General features: G+C 36.4%; 1 protein-coding gene across 7 annotated transcripts in view; it reads right to left on the reverse strand.

Annotated features, from left to right (window-relative positions):
- Positions 1 to 14,187, reverse strand: part of PARG (poly(ADP-ribose) glycohydrolase) — a 137,803-nt gene that overhangs the window by 67,014 nt on the left and 56,602 nt on the right. For all 7 annotated transcript variants that reach the window (XM_047825476.1, XM_047825480.1, XM_047825477.1 and 4 more), the window contains 2 exons: positions 8,135 to 8,227; positions 4,706 to 4,863 (listed from right to left, as the gene is read on the reverse strand). In XM_047825476.1, coding sequence (XP_047681432.1) covers positions 4,706 to 4,863; positions 8,135 to 8,227 — 251 coding nt within the window. The remainder of the gene's footprint in view (positions 1 to 4,705; positions 4,864 to 8,134; positions 8,228 to 14,187) is intronic.

Genomic DNA, 14,187 nt, shown 5'->3' on the forward strand with positions numbered 1-14,187 from the left:
TGGTTTCAAATCTCCAATGGATTAAAGTCTCATTTTCTGAAAATACTATTGGGATACCATAAGTTTAAATCCCTCATGATCTCACTCTGGACTGATGAATAGTTTTGGTTCATTTTACAGACCAAGGATTATTTCTAAGGGTAGTTCTAGTTTCTGATTAGCTATGAGTTAAGAAGTATTAATCTGGTTCATTCAAAGGGAGGCTGGATAGCAGAAAAGGTTATGAGACAGCTTCTCGAAGCCAACTTTATCTTGAGTTTGAATCCCAACTGTACCAGTTAACTTGATGACGTAATCCTACCCTCTCTAAGCCTCCATCTCCTCATGGGAAAAATGAGAAAACAATACCTAATTTATAAAACTGATGCATCAAGTAAAAAATAACAGCAAGGTGATTAACACATAGCAAGTACTTAATAAATATCAGGTATTGTTATTAAGAAGTTGGGGCACCTGGGTGGCTCAGTTAAGCATCCAATTCAGCTCAGGTCTTGATCTCACAGTTCAGGGGTTCGAGCCCCGGATCGGGCTCTGTGCTGACAGCATGGAGCCTGCTTCAGATTCTGTCTCCCTCTCTCTCTGCCCCTCCCCACTCGCACTTGCGTGTGTGAACAAAAAAAGAATTATTCTCATGCAAAAAAAAAAAAAAAATCCAGATAGTGCTGAGTAAGCAGAGATACTTGAGATGAAATAGGACATTACATAATGCCCAGCAAAAAAAAAAAAAATCCACTCATTTACATAAAATGCTTATATTGTTCAAATCTATATTCCCTTCATTAAGAAAAACTCCTCCGCCTCTTTTTCCATCAAGCCTAACAAGCTGACACTCAGAGCCAACCAGCTCAGCCTTCAGGAAAAATGCCCATGCACAATGAAAAAGATAAACACGCCTTTGCCAAGACGTTCCAGCATGCTCCTGTCAGAAGTTTAGCTGAAAAGCAATGATGCTTTAAAATTAAAACGTGTATTAAAATTGATATAAATTCAGGTAATAGCGGCAGGAAATGGGATGTCACAAAAGCCAAAGCTTCCCAAGACTTCTTGACTTCTATCTGTCAGCCGTTCCAAACCTGAGGTCCACATTACTGTTGAGAAAAGAAGGCTGCTAGTGTAGCAGGTGCCCAGCCCTCAGAGGGCCCTGTGGACTTGTGCTTCTTTCACACGCTGACTGTACAGTGAGGGTGAAGGGGGTTATGATACCCTATATATGGGGTTATAGAAGGGAAGGAAGAAGCTACCCACATTAGCTGTTTGGGAAAGGCTCAAAAAATCTGTGGGCTTCCAACCTCAAAATCAAAGTACAAAAATCACCCATTCTTTTCATTAACTTTGTCTGATGATTGACTTGTAACTATTTTTCTTCTGATTATAAAAGTAATACATTCTTGTTAAAAACAATTTTTAAAATATAGTAAAGGATGAAGTAAAAGCATTAAATGTGTTTCTCTCACTACCCAACGGGAATCATACTTTAATTCATTTTCTTGTCAGTCTACTTTCCATGCTTATACATGTACTGATGTGAACATAGAGGTATGTTAACAGATACAGGTATTTTAACATAATTGAGATCATATTCTATACGTAACTTTTCATTCCTTGTGAAAGCCTACAATTGCTAATTGAAATCATGCTTAATCTTCTGCTCTCTTTCTGTGCTTTTTCTTGTTTTACCTGATGAGGAATGTGTATTTGTAGTCATCCACAGAGAGCTTAAAGCTCTTAAAGAGGAAAGGGCTATAAACATTTAACCATGATACAGGACTAACATTATCTGTGAATAGTTTAAATACTCTTTTTTTTAAGTAAACTCTATGCCCAACATGGGGCTCAAACTCATGACCATGAGATCAAGAGTTGCATGCTCTACCGATTAAACCAGCCAGGTGCCCCTAAATACTGAATTCTTTATGGGTGAAACTTAACATCTGAAATTTGGTTATACACACACACACACACACACACACACACACACACACACACATATATATATATATATAAAGTGGGGTTGGATAGGTGAAAACAGAGCAAAATAAAAAATTCTGGTTAGTACCAAACTTGGGTAAGTAAACATGGGGTCATGATACTGTTCTCTTTATTTTTTAGCATGTTTGAAAATATCTGTAACAGATCTTCAAAATAACTTTTTTGGAGAAGAGTCTCTCTGAAAGAACCTTAACTTAGGAAGAGAATGCATAGCTCTTATCTAAAAAATAAATTTAAAAAGTATATAATTAGGTCAAAGAATCAATCTGAGAAAGCTTATAACTAAGATATCAAAGGTTTATCTGAGGGACAATCAAGAAACATGTACTAGCTGACTACTCATCCTGTGGAAACAAACTATAAGTGGCTATGGAAACACTAACTCTAAAGCATTATTAACTAGACCTACTTCTTACCAAAATCAAAAATCAGAAAAACACAAAACCACTGGATCGGCCTTCAGTACTTTGGATAGAAATTTGAATAATTTACAGCATCCCTGGTGATCCTGGAGCTAATCAAACATTTATTCCAAATAAACAGAGAGACTACTTACTGTATGGAGATTTATAAATATAACGAATACTCTTCATGGAAACAGATAATTACATTTCTACAGAATTAAATTTCCATTGTTTACTTACATACCAAATTTGTCCATTTCCTTTTCTGTATTAAAAAGGAAAATCTGCAAGAGATGCATAGCCCTTAACTACAAGTGAGTAGAAAAAATTCTTTAACAATTTCTCAAATAAGCAAAAAAAAAAAATATATTTAATAAACAGGTTCTTTACACAATTGCAATTGCAGATACCAATGCTGTGTTTTCTCTCAATTCTATCCCAAATGCTAAAGAAATCAAAGGCAAAAACTTGAACTATATATGGCTTAAAAATAAAATATCTCCTAATTGCTAAAGATGAAGTTTGAAACGTAAAAGACAATAGATTAAGAATGAAGGGGGCGCCTGGGTGGTGCAGTCGGTTGGGCGTCTGACTTCAGCCAGGTCACGATCTCGCGGTCCGTGAGTTTGAGCCCCGCGTCAGGCTCTGGGCTGATGGCTCAGAGCCTGGAGCCTGTTTCCGATTCTGTGTCTCCCTCTCTCTCTGCCCCTCCCCCGTTCATGCTCTGTCTCTCTCTGTCCCAAAAATAAATAAACGTTGGAAAAAAAAAAAATTTAAAAAAAGAATGAAGGATCTAATTTTAATCCTAACACTCTTCCACTAACCAGTCAATTTCTCAAACATTTCATCCATAAATTTTATTTTCATTCACTCAATGTGGATTTACTGAAGGCCTACAATGCATGAAATTTAATGAAAGATTCAGATCCCACTGAAAGGATTAAACAAGCAATTATAAAGAAGTAGGGTAGGTGGTACAGCAGGAAAAGTAGAGAACACAAAAGGCACATGCCCAGTTGTACAAACCCAGAAGAACCCTGGATGCCTCTCTTCACCCACTCACAGTTTGTCACCATCACACTGACTTGTTCTTCAAATGTCATCACACCTCTACCCCCACTGCTACACTATCCCAGCTATCAACCTCTCCTTCCTAGTGCATCGCAATAGCCTCTCCAGCTGGGTAAACTCACTGTACTTCGGCCCCTCTCCACTCAGTACCCACAGTGTAATCAGAACAAACTTTTGAAAATGTAAATCTGATCAGGTGCATCAGCTTCCCCCTCCTCCCATACCAAATCCTTTAATGACTTTTTATTACCTTAGGAGGGCCTTGCAGGCACAGTAGGATGGCCTACTGGCCCCCATCCCCTGCAGCCTGTCCTCTCTCTGTGCTGCAGCCGCACTGGTCTTCTCTCAGGCTCTGGGCATGTCATGTCCTTCTCATCACAGTGCCCCTTTGAACATGCTGTACCCCTCACCCAGAATGTAATCATCTCTCCTTTCCTCCTTGGTAAAAACCCCTACTCACCCTTTGTACTTAGTTCAAAAGTTATTTCCTCAAGAAAAAATTTTACTAAACTATATTAAACTATTATTAAAGTATATTAACCTTTGTCAAACGATATCCTTCTATAATAGAGTATTATAATGCTATGTACCTCTTTTTTATAGAACAGAGGTACATATAGACCATCATAGGAACCCAGGGGAATAGCAAACCTATCCTGGCAAGATCAGAGCTATCAGAAACAGTGATACTTGAACTGATGCTCGAAGAAGGAATAAAAGCCTCGTGGAAAGACACAGAAGTCAGAAACTGGTTTGTCCTTTCTCTTGTAAGGCACTTAACACACTAAGAAAAATACTGAAATTGCTTACTGTATATTTGAACTAAATGACTAAATACTATTCTCTTAAAACAAACTTAGCTAACGTACTGACTCAAAACTAGGTTAACAACATGTCCCTCACAATTGGCATTTACACAAAGAGAATATGGTATAAAATGGGTATCTCTTATTGGAATTTTAAATAAGTTTTCTTATACAAATGACATTGTTTTTCATTGTTTCCCCATTCCTTTCTAGTGTTGATAATGGAGAGTAACTATATAATAACAAAGATTTTCATTGAACTTTAATGATCTTGCCTACAAAATGGCAAAAATACCACTTAACTCACTGCATTATAAAGATTAAATTAGATAATTGGACATAAAATGTTTGGTCTATGGCAAATCACTGGACAAATATTAGTTCCTTCTACCCTTCTCTATTTCACTGTTTAAGAGGTGTTCTCTGAAAACATACCGATTGAAGTTAATGTCTGGGTAGCTAGAATACTCAGATTTCATCTTAGCATTTCGCCGTGGAAATGTGCAGAAGAAAGCATTAGCTAAAAGACTGGCAATCTGTTCCTGTGACATTGTGATGGAATGATTCATCTTCTGTTTCAGGAGCGGTATTGGCTGATAGAGGAAACAAAATATACAGACAAGAAGAGCCATAATTAGTTTAGCAATTTCAAAAGCAGAGGCACCAAATTGCATTTGCTAAATTAAGGCAGGAATAATTTCAGGCCACTCTTGAGTTCTTAAATCAGCAACACTGTTGAAGTCAAGGGCAGTTCATCAAGGATGATTGGAAAAGTGTACTTGTTTGACAAACTGCAGATTTCTAATCAATAATGATGATAGTGAAGAGAACACAAAACATTACTTATTAGTGGAAAACAAGATTGTTTTAGCAAGTAAGAAATAAATACACATTATCCATGTAATGAAAAATTAAAACAAAAGATGAAACGGGAAATTGCAACACCGAATGGAGCTATTATAGCATATGCTAAATTTTATTCTCACTCATATTAAACATTGCTGGACAGAGCAATTTTTCTATTGTAGTCCTAAATAAAATGATGCTAAGGAAAATAATTCAATAAATAAGTCTTTTCCTTCCAATTCTGAATCACACTTCACTTTGACAATTTCTTTGAGACCGAAATCTAATTTTATTAAAGCAATTAATAGGACATGTGTATACACACATATGTATAATGTGTAAGAAGATAGGTATTTCCTTTATAATCATTTTAAGTCAAGGAAGATACAGGACATTTTTCCTTCAAATTTTTTATGACTGAAACGTCTTCTAGTTGTCCCAAACCCAAATTCACTGATCTTTTCTTTTCAGTAAATTCACAGGACCTAAGTATTGTGTTCAGTGGGTTTTATTCTACTTTAAATGTTTAAAATGTATGTTTTTAAAGATATGATAGTAAAGCCAAAGACCAACTGCCAGTATACATATCAGTTTTTAAGTTTTAAAATGCTCCAGCATAATATTTAAGGATGCTTTTCTTTCTACCTTTCAGTAAGACCCAGAACTAAAAATCCTGGATATGTGCATTCATCTCAAACCAGTATACTATACATAGACAACTGTCCTGATCATATTTCAGCAAACACCAAAGTGAAACACAGGAAAGGCAGGCAAGACAAATCAAAAGTACAATGATGTAACAACTTTTTTCTAACAGAAAATATACATCAATGCTAGACTAAAAGTTTCCTAGAAAAAAAAAAGGTTAAATTTGCAGTTCAACTATTTCCCTTGTGAAAATACAAAGGTAAACAAACAAGGGAAACCTAAAGAATCATTATAGTTTCCAAAAATCTCTCCTTTTAGGCCTTAGCAATTACCATTTCTAAGAAAGAAGAAACAGAGACCTCATATTGATTTCCATTTCCCACCCTATGCATTTATTTACAACTCAGAAATGCTTTTAGAAAAGGTGACAATGTATCAATGATTTAAAGCAAACTGTTACTTAGTTTTAGCTAAAAATGAGCTTTTAGGGGAGCAAGGGTGGCTCAGTTGGTTAAGCGTCCAACTCTTGATTTGGGCTCAGGTCATGATCTCACAGTTTGTGGGACTGAGCCTCATGTCTGGCTCTGCGCTGACAACACACACCCTGCTTAAGATTCTCTGTCTCCCTTTCTCTCAGCCCTTCCTCCCAGTGCATGTGTGAGCACTCTCTAAATAAACAAACATTGTGTTTTTTAAAAAAGGAGCTTTTAACTACTATTTATGAAGTTATCCATAAAAATGAGTTTAAAAATTAATGGTGATATTTTAGGCTTAATGAATGATAAATGCAAACATTCTTAACCCCCAAAATAATCAACAGTATGATTTTAAATAGAGTAACTGGGGCACCTGGGTAGCTCAGTCGGTTGAGCGACTGACTGCAGCTCAAGTCATGATCTCATGGTTTGTGAGTTCAAGCCCCACATTGGGCTCTGTGCTGACAGCTCAGAGTCTGGAGCCTGCTTCAGATTCTGTCTCCCTCTCTCTCTGCCCCTCCCCCACTCATGCTCTCTCTCTGCCTCAGAAATAAATAAACATTTAAAAAAATTTTTTTTTAATAAATAAATAAATAAATAGATAGAATAACTGATTTCTGTTTTCTTAGAGGAGAAATCCTAAAAAGTCATACTTGGGGAAAACTGAAGGATGTAAATCTTTTTTTTTTTTTTTTTTTTTTAAGTAGGCTCCATGCCCAGTGTGGAGCCCAATAACCGGGCTTGAACTCACCACCCTGATATTAATGCCTGAGCTGAGATCAAGAGTTGGGTGCTTAACCAACTGAGCCACCAAGGCACCCTAGAAGATGTAAATCTGATTATCAAATGCTTAGCTAGATAAAAATAAGAGTGGTTTAATATGAACCAAGATTTTTCAAAAAGTTCATGTCCAAAATGTGTTTCCTTTAATTTCCTTTTTATAAATCTAAAATTTACCTTTTAGATTCGGTCTAGAGAATGTTGATGTGATAAGTCATTAAATAACTACATATGCAGCTCAATTTGCCAAAGATATACTTTGATATCAAACTGAAATGTTAATTTTCACAGCAGAGATTTACTTTTCTTTTTTTTAAGATATTTTTTAATGTTTATGTATTATTTTTGAGAGAAAGAAAGCAGAGCACGAGTGGGGAGGGGCAGAAAGAGAGGGAGACACAGACTCCAAACCAGGCTCCAGGCTCTGAGCTGTCAGCAGAGCCCGATGCAGGGCTCGAACCAACGAACCGCAGGGTCATAACCTGAGCCGAAGTCAGACACTTAACCAACTCTGCCACCCAGATGCCCAGCTCATGGTGCTTTCTAACTTTTAAAAATGAAAGAAAGAATCTGGTATTAATCAAGAGTCAGTTAAGTGTCCGACTCTTGATTTTGGCTCAAGTCATGATCTCACAGTTTGTGATTGGAGCCCTGTGTTGGATTCTGTGTTGGACCCTGCACTCACAGCACAGAACCTGTGTGAGATTCTGTGTCTCCCCCTTTCTCTGCCCCTCCCCTGCTTGCCAGCTCTCTGTCTTTATCTCAAAATAAATAAATAAACTTGAATTGTTCTAAATCCATTAGTATGTTTTGGGATAATGACCTCTTTTTAAGTTAGAGACTGTTTAAACAAAAAGAGAATAGGAAGTCTAAGTAAGCAAATATCAACAGAGTAAACTGAAGCTCAGAAATTGAATGCTGCATTTTTAATGTCCTTTTGCAGCATTCCCTCTAGCCTCTAACCCTTTCTTCAGTATAGCAAACTCCTCATACTCTTTGACACAAACTGTTTCCTATCTCTCTCTTCTCTCTCTTTGACCCTGACCATTACAGTTTAAAAGAAATTCAGTTGAGTCTCAAGAAAGCTATTGGGGAAAAAGTTATTTCTACTAACCTGGGTGCAAATATTTGGCAAACAGAGTGCAATTTTTACCATATCAGGCAAAATCGACTGATATAAATGTTGAGCTTCTGCTTCTTCAAGTACCTGAAAACCAATAAAATATTTTAGTGAATAATAACCAATGAACAGATGTTAATTATGAAATTAAATTACATACCTGCTTTTCACAGGATCCCATAACGTACATTATCAGTATCATCAAACTCATGTAAAAGTATACCAATATGGGCACTAAGGTGGACTCAGGTAAACTTACAAATTCATTTTCAAATATATGTAATTTACCTCAATAACCTCTGAAAACTAATTAAGAATCCCAAATATCACATCTCTCTCATATCAACATTTATAATTAAATAAAACACTTGCAAATGAAAAACAGTACATCCTGCCCTTGCTTACAATTAAAAACTGCTAGACCAGTAAGGGTTCTCTCAGAAACCTCAAGAATCCATCTAGCTTCAATAGTCTATAACTTAAAAGAAATCACCATAAAAGCTATAAAAATTATTTCAGAGCACAGTATAATTTTCAAATCTAACATACTGGGTAGCAAACAATGAAGTTTCTGATGACCTTAGAGTTTTCCTTTTCTAGGCACCCTTGGGAAGTTAAAACCACAATTCCCATATCATAATGTGATGCACATCAAAGATAACATTCACAGCCCATTTTACTTTTATAATTTCCCATCTCTACAGGCTTTAGAAATTAGGTCTTTTAATCCAATTTCTAAAAAGTCAGGGCATTTCTTTAAAAGTACTAAAAATGATAATACTGTTAATTTGGAAATTAACCAATTTGGAATTAACTAACCATTTGGAAATTAATGTTAACAGTCAAGATTAAAGTAAAACATTTCTCTACTTAAAATTACATTTGAACTAAAGAAAGTCTCACTTATTATCTAGTCTGATTCTGTCATTATTACTGAGAAAAGAAAACTGAGGCCAAGGAGGTTACCTGACTATCCTAGATTGAGACTGTCAATTAGTAATTAAATCAAAACTAGAACCCAAGTATTCTCACCTCTACTCCACTGCTCTCCCCACCTCTCTATGTGACCATGGGATTACTGAGAATACAGACCTTCACAAACCTACAGATTTTCTTTGCTGTAAACTAGAATAAAGGAATATTCATTCGCCTATCTGCAGCTGCACAAGGTATGTGTGTAAACAGAAAAAGTAACAAGTTATTTTACTCTGGTTTTAGAGGGAATTTCTAACACTAAGAATTTTCTTTATCCAGCTCTCTAAAAATCAAACTATACTTACCTCCCTCTTTAAATTGGGACAGTAGAAAAACTAATATTCAGAATGAACAGAAAGATATTTACAATTCAGGGAATTTGGGATTCAATTAATCACAGATACCTAGAAAACTAAGTGAATAACATAAGACAATTATTAATTCTGGGAAAAACAAAAAGTTGTGCTAGAAAAGCAATCATATCTTAGATATGAACAGTGTTTTTACCACCCTGGTTTAAAAAACAGAATATTGATCTTCATTGAAATGAATATGATAACTATAGTGGGAAATGGGAAGTAGAAATAACGCTTATGTTAACGGTGAAGGGGGAAGTGAACGATAGCTAAATCCTAATCCTCTATTAGGGGAAGTTAACACATTTAAAAAAAAAAAAAGAGTTTGAAGTGGTTAAATGGTTGCCTCTTCATTATAAGCCTCTTTACTATAATAAAAATAAAAACAAATTGAAAAAATATACAGTCATAGAAGTCATTCTACTATTTTAGAGGTACACATTAAAGATACTTGCTTTCCTTTGCCTGAAAATGCAGAAAACATTAACACATTTGTTTAAAAATTCACTTTTCGTACTTATAATTCATCCTTTTGCTTCTTAAAACATATTTTGAAATAATTATGGATTCATAGGAAGTTGCAAAAATAGTATAGAGACGTGCAGTTTACCCTTGACCCAGTTTTCTTTAATGGTTACATTTTACATAATATCAAAAAACAGAAATTAATACTGGTACAGTGTGTATCATTCTATGCTATTTTTTATCACATGTACATTTGTGTAACCAACAGCAAAATCAAGATACAAACCTTGTTCTCTATAATCTTTCTCTCCTGCTACCCATTTAGTCACCCCCCTCCTTCCTCCAACCATTCCTAAGCCCTACCAACCACTAACCTGTTTTCCATCTCTACAATTTTGTCATGTTATATAAATGGAATCAAACAGTATATGTCGTTTTAAGACTGAATTTTTGGGGGTGCCTGGGTGGCTCAGTTGGTTAAGAGTCCGACTTCGGCTCAGGTCATGATCTCACGGTTTGTGAGTTCGAGCCCCACGTTGGGCTCTGTGCTGACAGCTCAGAGCCTGGAGCCTGCTTTGGATTCTGTGTCTCACTCTCTCTCTGCCTCTCCCCTGCTCATGCTCTGTCTCTGTCCCAAAAATAAATAAAACAGTAAAAAAAATTTTTTTAAAAAGACTGAATTTTTCATCCAGCATAATGCCCTTAAAATCAACTGAAGTTGATACAAGTATCAATGGTTAATCCCTCCTTATTGCTAAGTAGTATTCCATGGTATGAATATACTACAATTTGTTTAACCATTACTCACTGAGGGACATTTTGTTTGTTTACACTTTTGGGCGGTCACAAGTAAAGCTGCCTTTTACTTTCAACTTGCCTATATCATTATGTCTGAAATGATTTCTTATAAACAACATACAGTGCATCTTTTTTATTCACTTGGTAAATCTCTTTTTTTGTTTAACGTTTATTTATTCTGAGAGAGAGAGTATAAGCAGGAGAGGGACAGAGAGAGAGGGACAGAGAGAATCTCAAGCAGGCTCTGCCCTGTCAGCAGAGCCTGACATGGGGCTGAATCCCATGAACCACGAGATTATGACCTAAGCCAAAATCAAGAGTTGGATGTTTAACCAAATGCTCCCACTTTGTAAATCTCTTTGAATTGGTAGGTTTAGACCACTTAATTTACATTTAATTTAGGGAATATTCATTTCATTTTTTATTTTCTATTTATCTGTTCTTTTTTCTTCCTTCCTATGGGCTACTTAAACATGTTTTAGAATTCCATTTTTATTTATCTAAAATGTTTCTGAGTACATCTGTTTGAATAGATTTTTTCTTTATTGGCTGTTCTAGGCATTACATTATATATAACTTATGACAGTTTACTGGTGTCAACATCTTACCAATTCCAGTATAGAAATTTTACCTTAGTTCAAGTCCCTTTATCCTGCCCCATTTATAATTTTCAAATTTCCCTACATAGAAAGAACCACATTAGACCATACTATTTTTGAAAAACAGTTAAAGACAAAATGTCAAACACAATTTAAAATACTCAAGAAAAGTCTATTATATTGACTACATGTTTACTCTTTCTGTTGTTCTTCTGTCCTGATGTTCCAAAATTCCATCTTGTATCATTTTCTTTCTGTTTCAAGAAATTCCTTTAGACATTCTTTTAGGATAGGTCTACTAATGACAAAGTCTCTCCTTTTCCTTCATCTAAACATCATGGTTTCCCCCTTTATTCCTGAAGAATATTTTCATTGGATATTGAATTGTGGGTTGACAATTCTTTCCTTTTAGTCCTTTGAAAATATTTTATCATTTCCTTCTAGTCTCCATGTTTCCTGATGAGAAATCCACTATCATTCAAATTGTTTTTCTCCTATAGGCAATGTGTCATTTCTCTCCTAAAGCTTTCAAAATGTTTTCTTTGCCTTTTCAGAAGTCTGACTTTTAGGAAGTCTTGGCATGGAACCCCTGTTTGGGGTTCACTTGTCTTCTTCACACTGCAGGTTTATGTCTTTTGTAAAATTTGAGAAATTTTCAGCTATTATTTCTAGTTTTAAGCTACTAATTCTTCTATTTTTTCAGCCTTGTCCTCTTTCTCCTCTCCTTGTGGTACTAAAACGACATGAACATCAGATCTTTTGTTATAGTCCCAAAGGTCCTTAAACTGTTTTTTTTTTTAACATGAAATTTAATGTCAAATTGGTTTCCATACAACACCAGTGCTCATCCCAACAGGTGCCCTCCTCAATACCCATCACCCACCCTCCCCTCCCTCCCACCCCCAATCAACCTTCAGTTTGTTCTCAGTTTTTAAGAGTCTCTTATGTTCTGGCTCCCTCCCTCTCTAACTTTTTTCTTTTTTTCCCCTTCCCCTCCCCCATGGTCTTCTGTTAAGTTTCTCAGGATCCACATAAGAGTGAAAACATACGGTATCTGTCTTTCTCTGTATGGCTTATCTCACTTAGCATAACACTCTGCAGTCCCATCCACATTGCTACAAAAGGCCATATTTCATTCTTTCTCATTGCCAAGTAGTATTCCATTGTCTATATAAACTACAACTTCTTTATACATTCATCAGTTGATGGACATTTAGGCTCTTTCCATAATTTGGCTATTGTTGAAAGCGCTGCTATAAACATTGGGGTACAAGTGCCCCTATGCATCAGCACTCCTGTATCCCTTGGGTAAATTCCTAGCAGTGCTATTGCTGGGTCATAGGGTAGTTCTATTTTTAATTTTTTGAGGAACCTCCACACTGTTTTTCAGACTGCACCAGTTTGCATTCCCACCAACAGTGCAAGAGGGTTCCCGTTTCTCCATATCCTCTCTAGCATCTATAGTCTCCTGATTTGTTCATTTTAGCCACTCTGACTGGCGTGAGGTAGTATCTCAGTGTGGTTTTGATTTGTAGTTCCCTGATGAGGAGCGACGTTAAGCATCTTTTCCTGTGCCTGTTGGCCATCTGGATGTCTTCCTTAGAGAAGTGTCTATTCATGTCTTCTGCCCATTTCTTCACTGGATTATTTGTTTTTCGGGTGTGGAGTTTGGTGAGTTCTTTATAGATTTTGGATACTAGCTCACCAAAGGTCCTAAAACTGTTTTTTATTCAGTCTATTCCCTTTCTGTTGTTCCAAATGAATAATTCTGTTGTTCTTTTTCAAGTTCACCATTTGTTTCTTCTGCCATCCCATTTCTTCATTGAGCTCATCCACTGCATTTTTTAAATTTCCGTTATTCTATTTTTCAGTTCTAAAATTTCCATTTGGTTTTTCTTTATAGCTACTATTTCTTTGCTAGAACTATTTTTTCATTGTTTCAAGCAGGTCTATAATTGCCCATTGAAGCCTTTTGTGATGGCTGCTTTAAAATCTTGTCAGATAATCCTAGAAGCGCCTGGGTAGCCCAGTCAGTTAAGTGTCCAATTAAGGCTCAGGTCATAATCTTGTAGTTCATGGGTTCGAGCCCTGCATTGAGCTCTGTGCTGACAGCCCTGAGCCTGAGCCAACTTCGGATTCTCTCTCTCTCTGCCCCTCCCCCACTCATTTTCTGTCTCTCTCAAAAATAAACATTTATAAATAAATAAATACATACATAAATAAAATCTCATCAGATACTTCCAATATCTCTTTTATATTAAGGTAGGTATCTATTGATTGTCTTCTCTCATTTCAACTCAGATTTTCCTCATTCTTGGTAAGGAGTCATTTTGGTTGAAATCTGGATACTGTGGGTATTATGTTATGAGATTCTAGACCTTATTTAAATCTTATTTTAGCAGGTCTTCTGTAACAGGGGAAGGCAAGAGCTGCCTTATTACTGCCAGTTCAGAGTAGAAAGTCAGGTTTTTTACTTGGTGAAGAGTGGGGGAGGCATCCTGTACTACTCAGTTGGGGGTAAGAGTTAGACCTCCCCACCAGGCCTCTACTGTATCTTTTCTAGGGCCCCACAGACCCTTGTTGGTCAGTCTTCTCTCCACCTTTCAGAGTCTTCTCATATTTATAAAAAAATTTTTTTAATGTTTTTATTTTTGATTGAGGGAGAGAGAGAGAGAGAGAAAGAGAGAGTGAGGGAGAGCGAGCACGAGCAAGGGAGGGGCAGAGAGAGAGGGGGAGACAGAATCCAAAGCAGGTTCCAGTCTCTGAGTTGTCAGCACAGAGCCCGACGTGGGGCTCGAACTCCTGAACCACAAGATCATGACCTGAGTCCAAGTCAGACGCCCAACTGACTGAG

This window comes from Prionailurus viverrinus, chromosome D2, assembly GCF_022837055.1.
Source record: "Prionailurus viverrinus isolate Anna chromosome D2, UM_Priviv_1.0, whole genome shotgun sequence".
Lineage (NCBI taxonomy): Eukaryota > Metazoa > Chordata > Mammalia > Carnivora > Felidae > Prionailurus > Prionailurus viverrinus.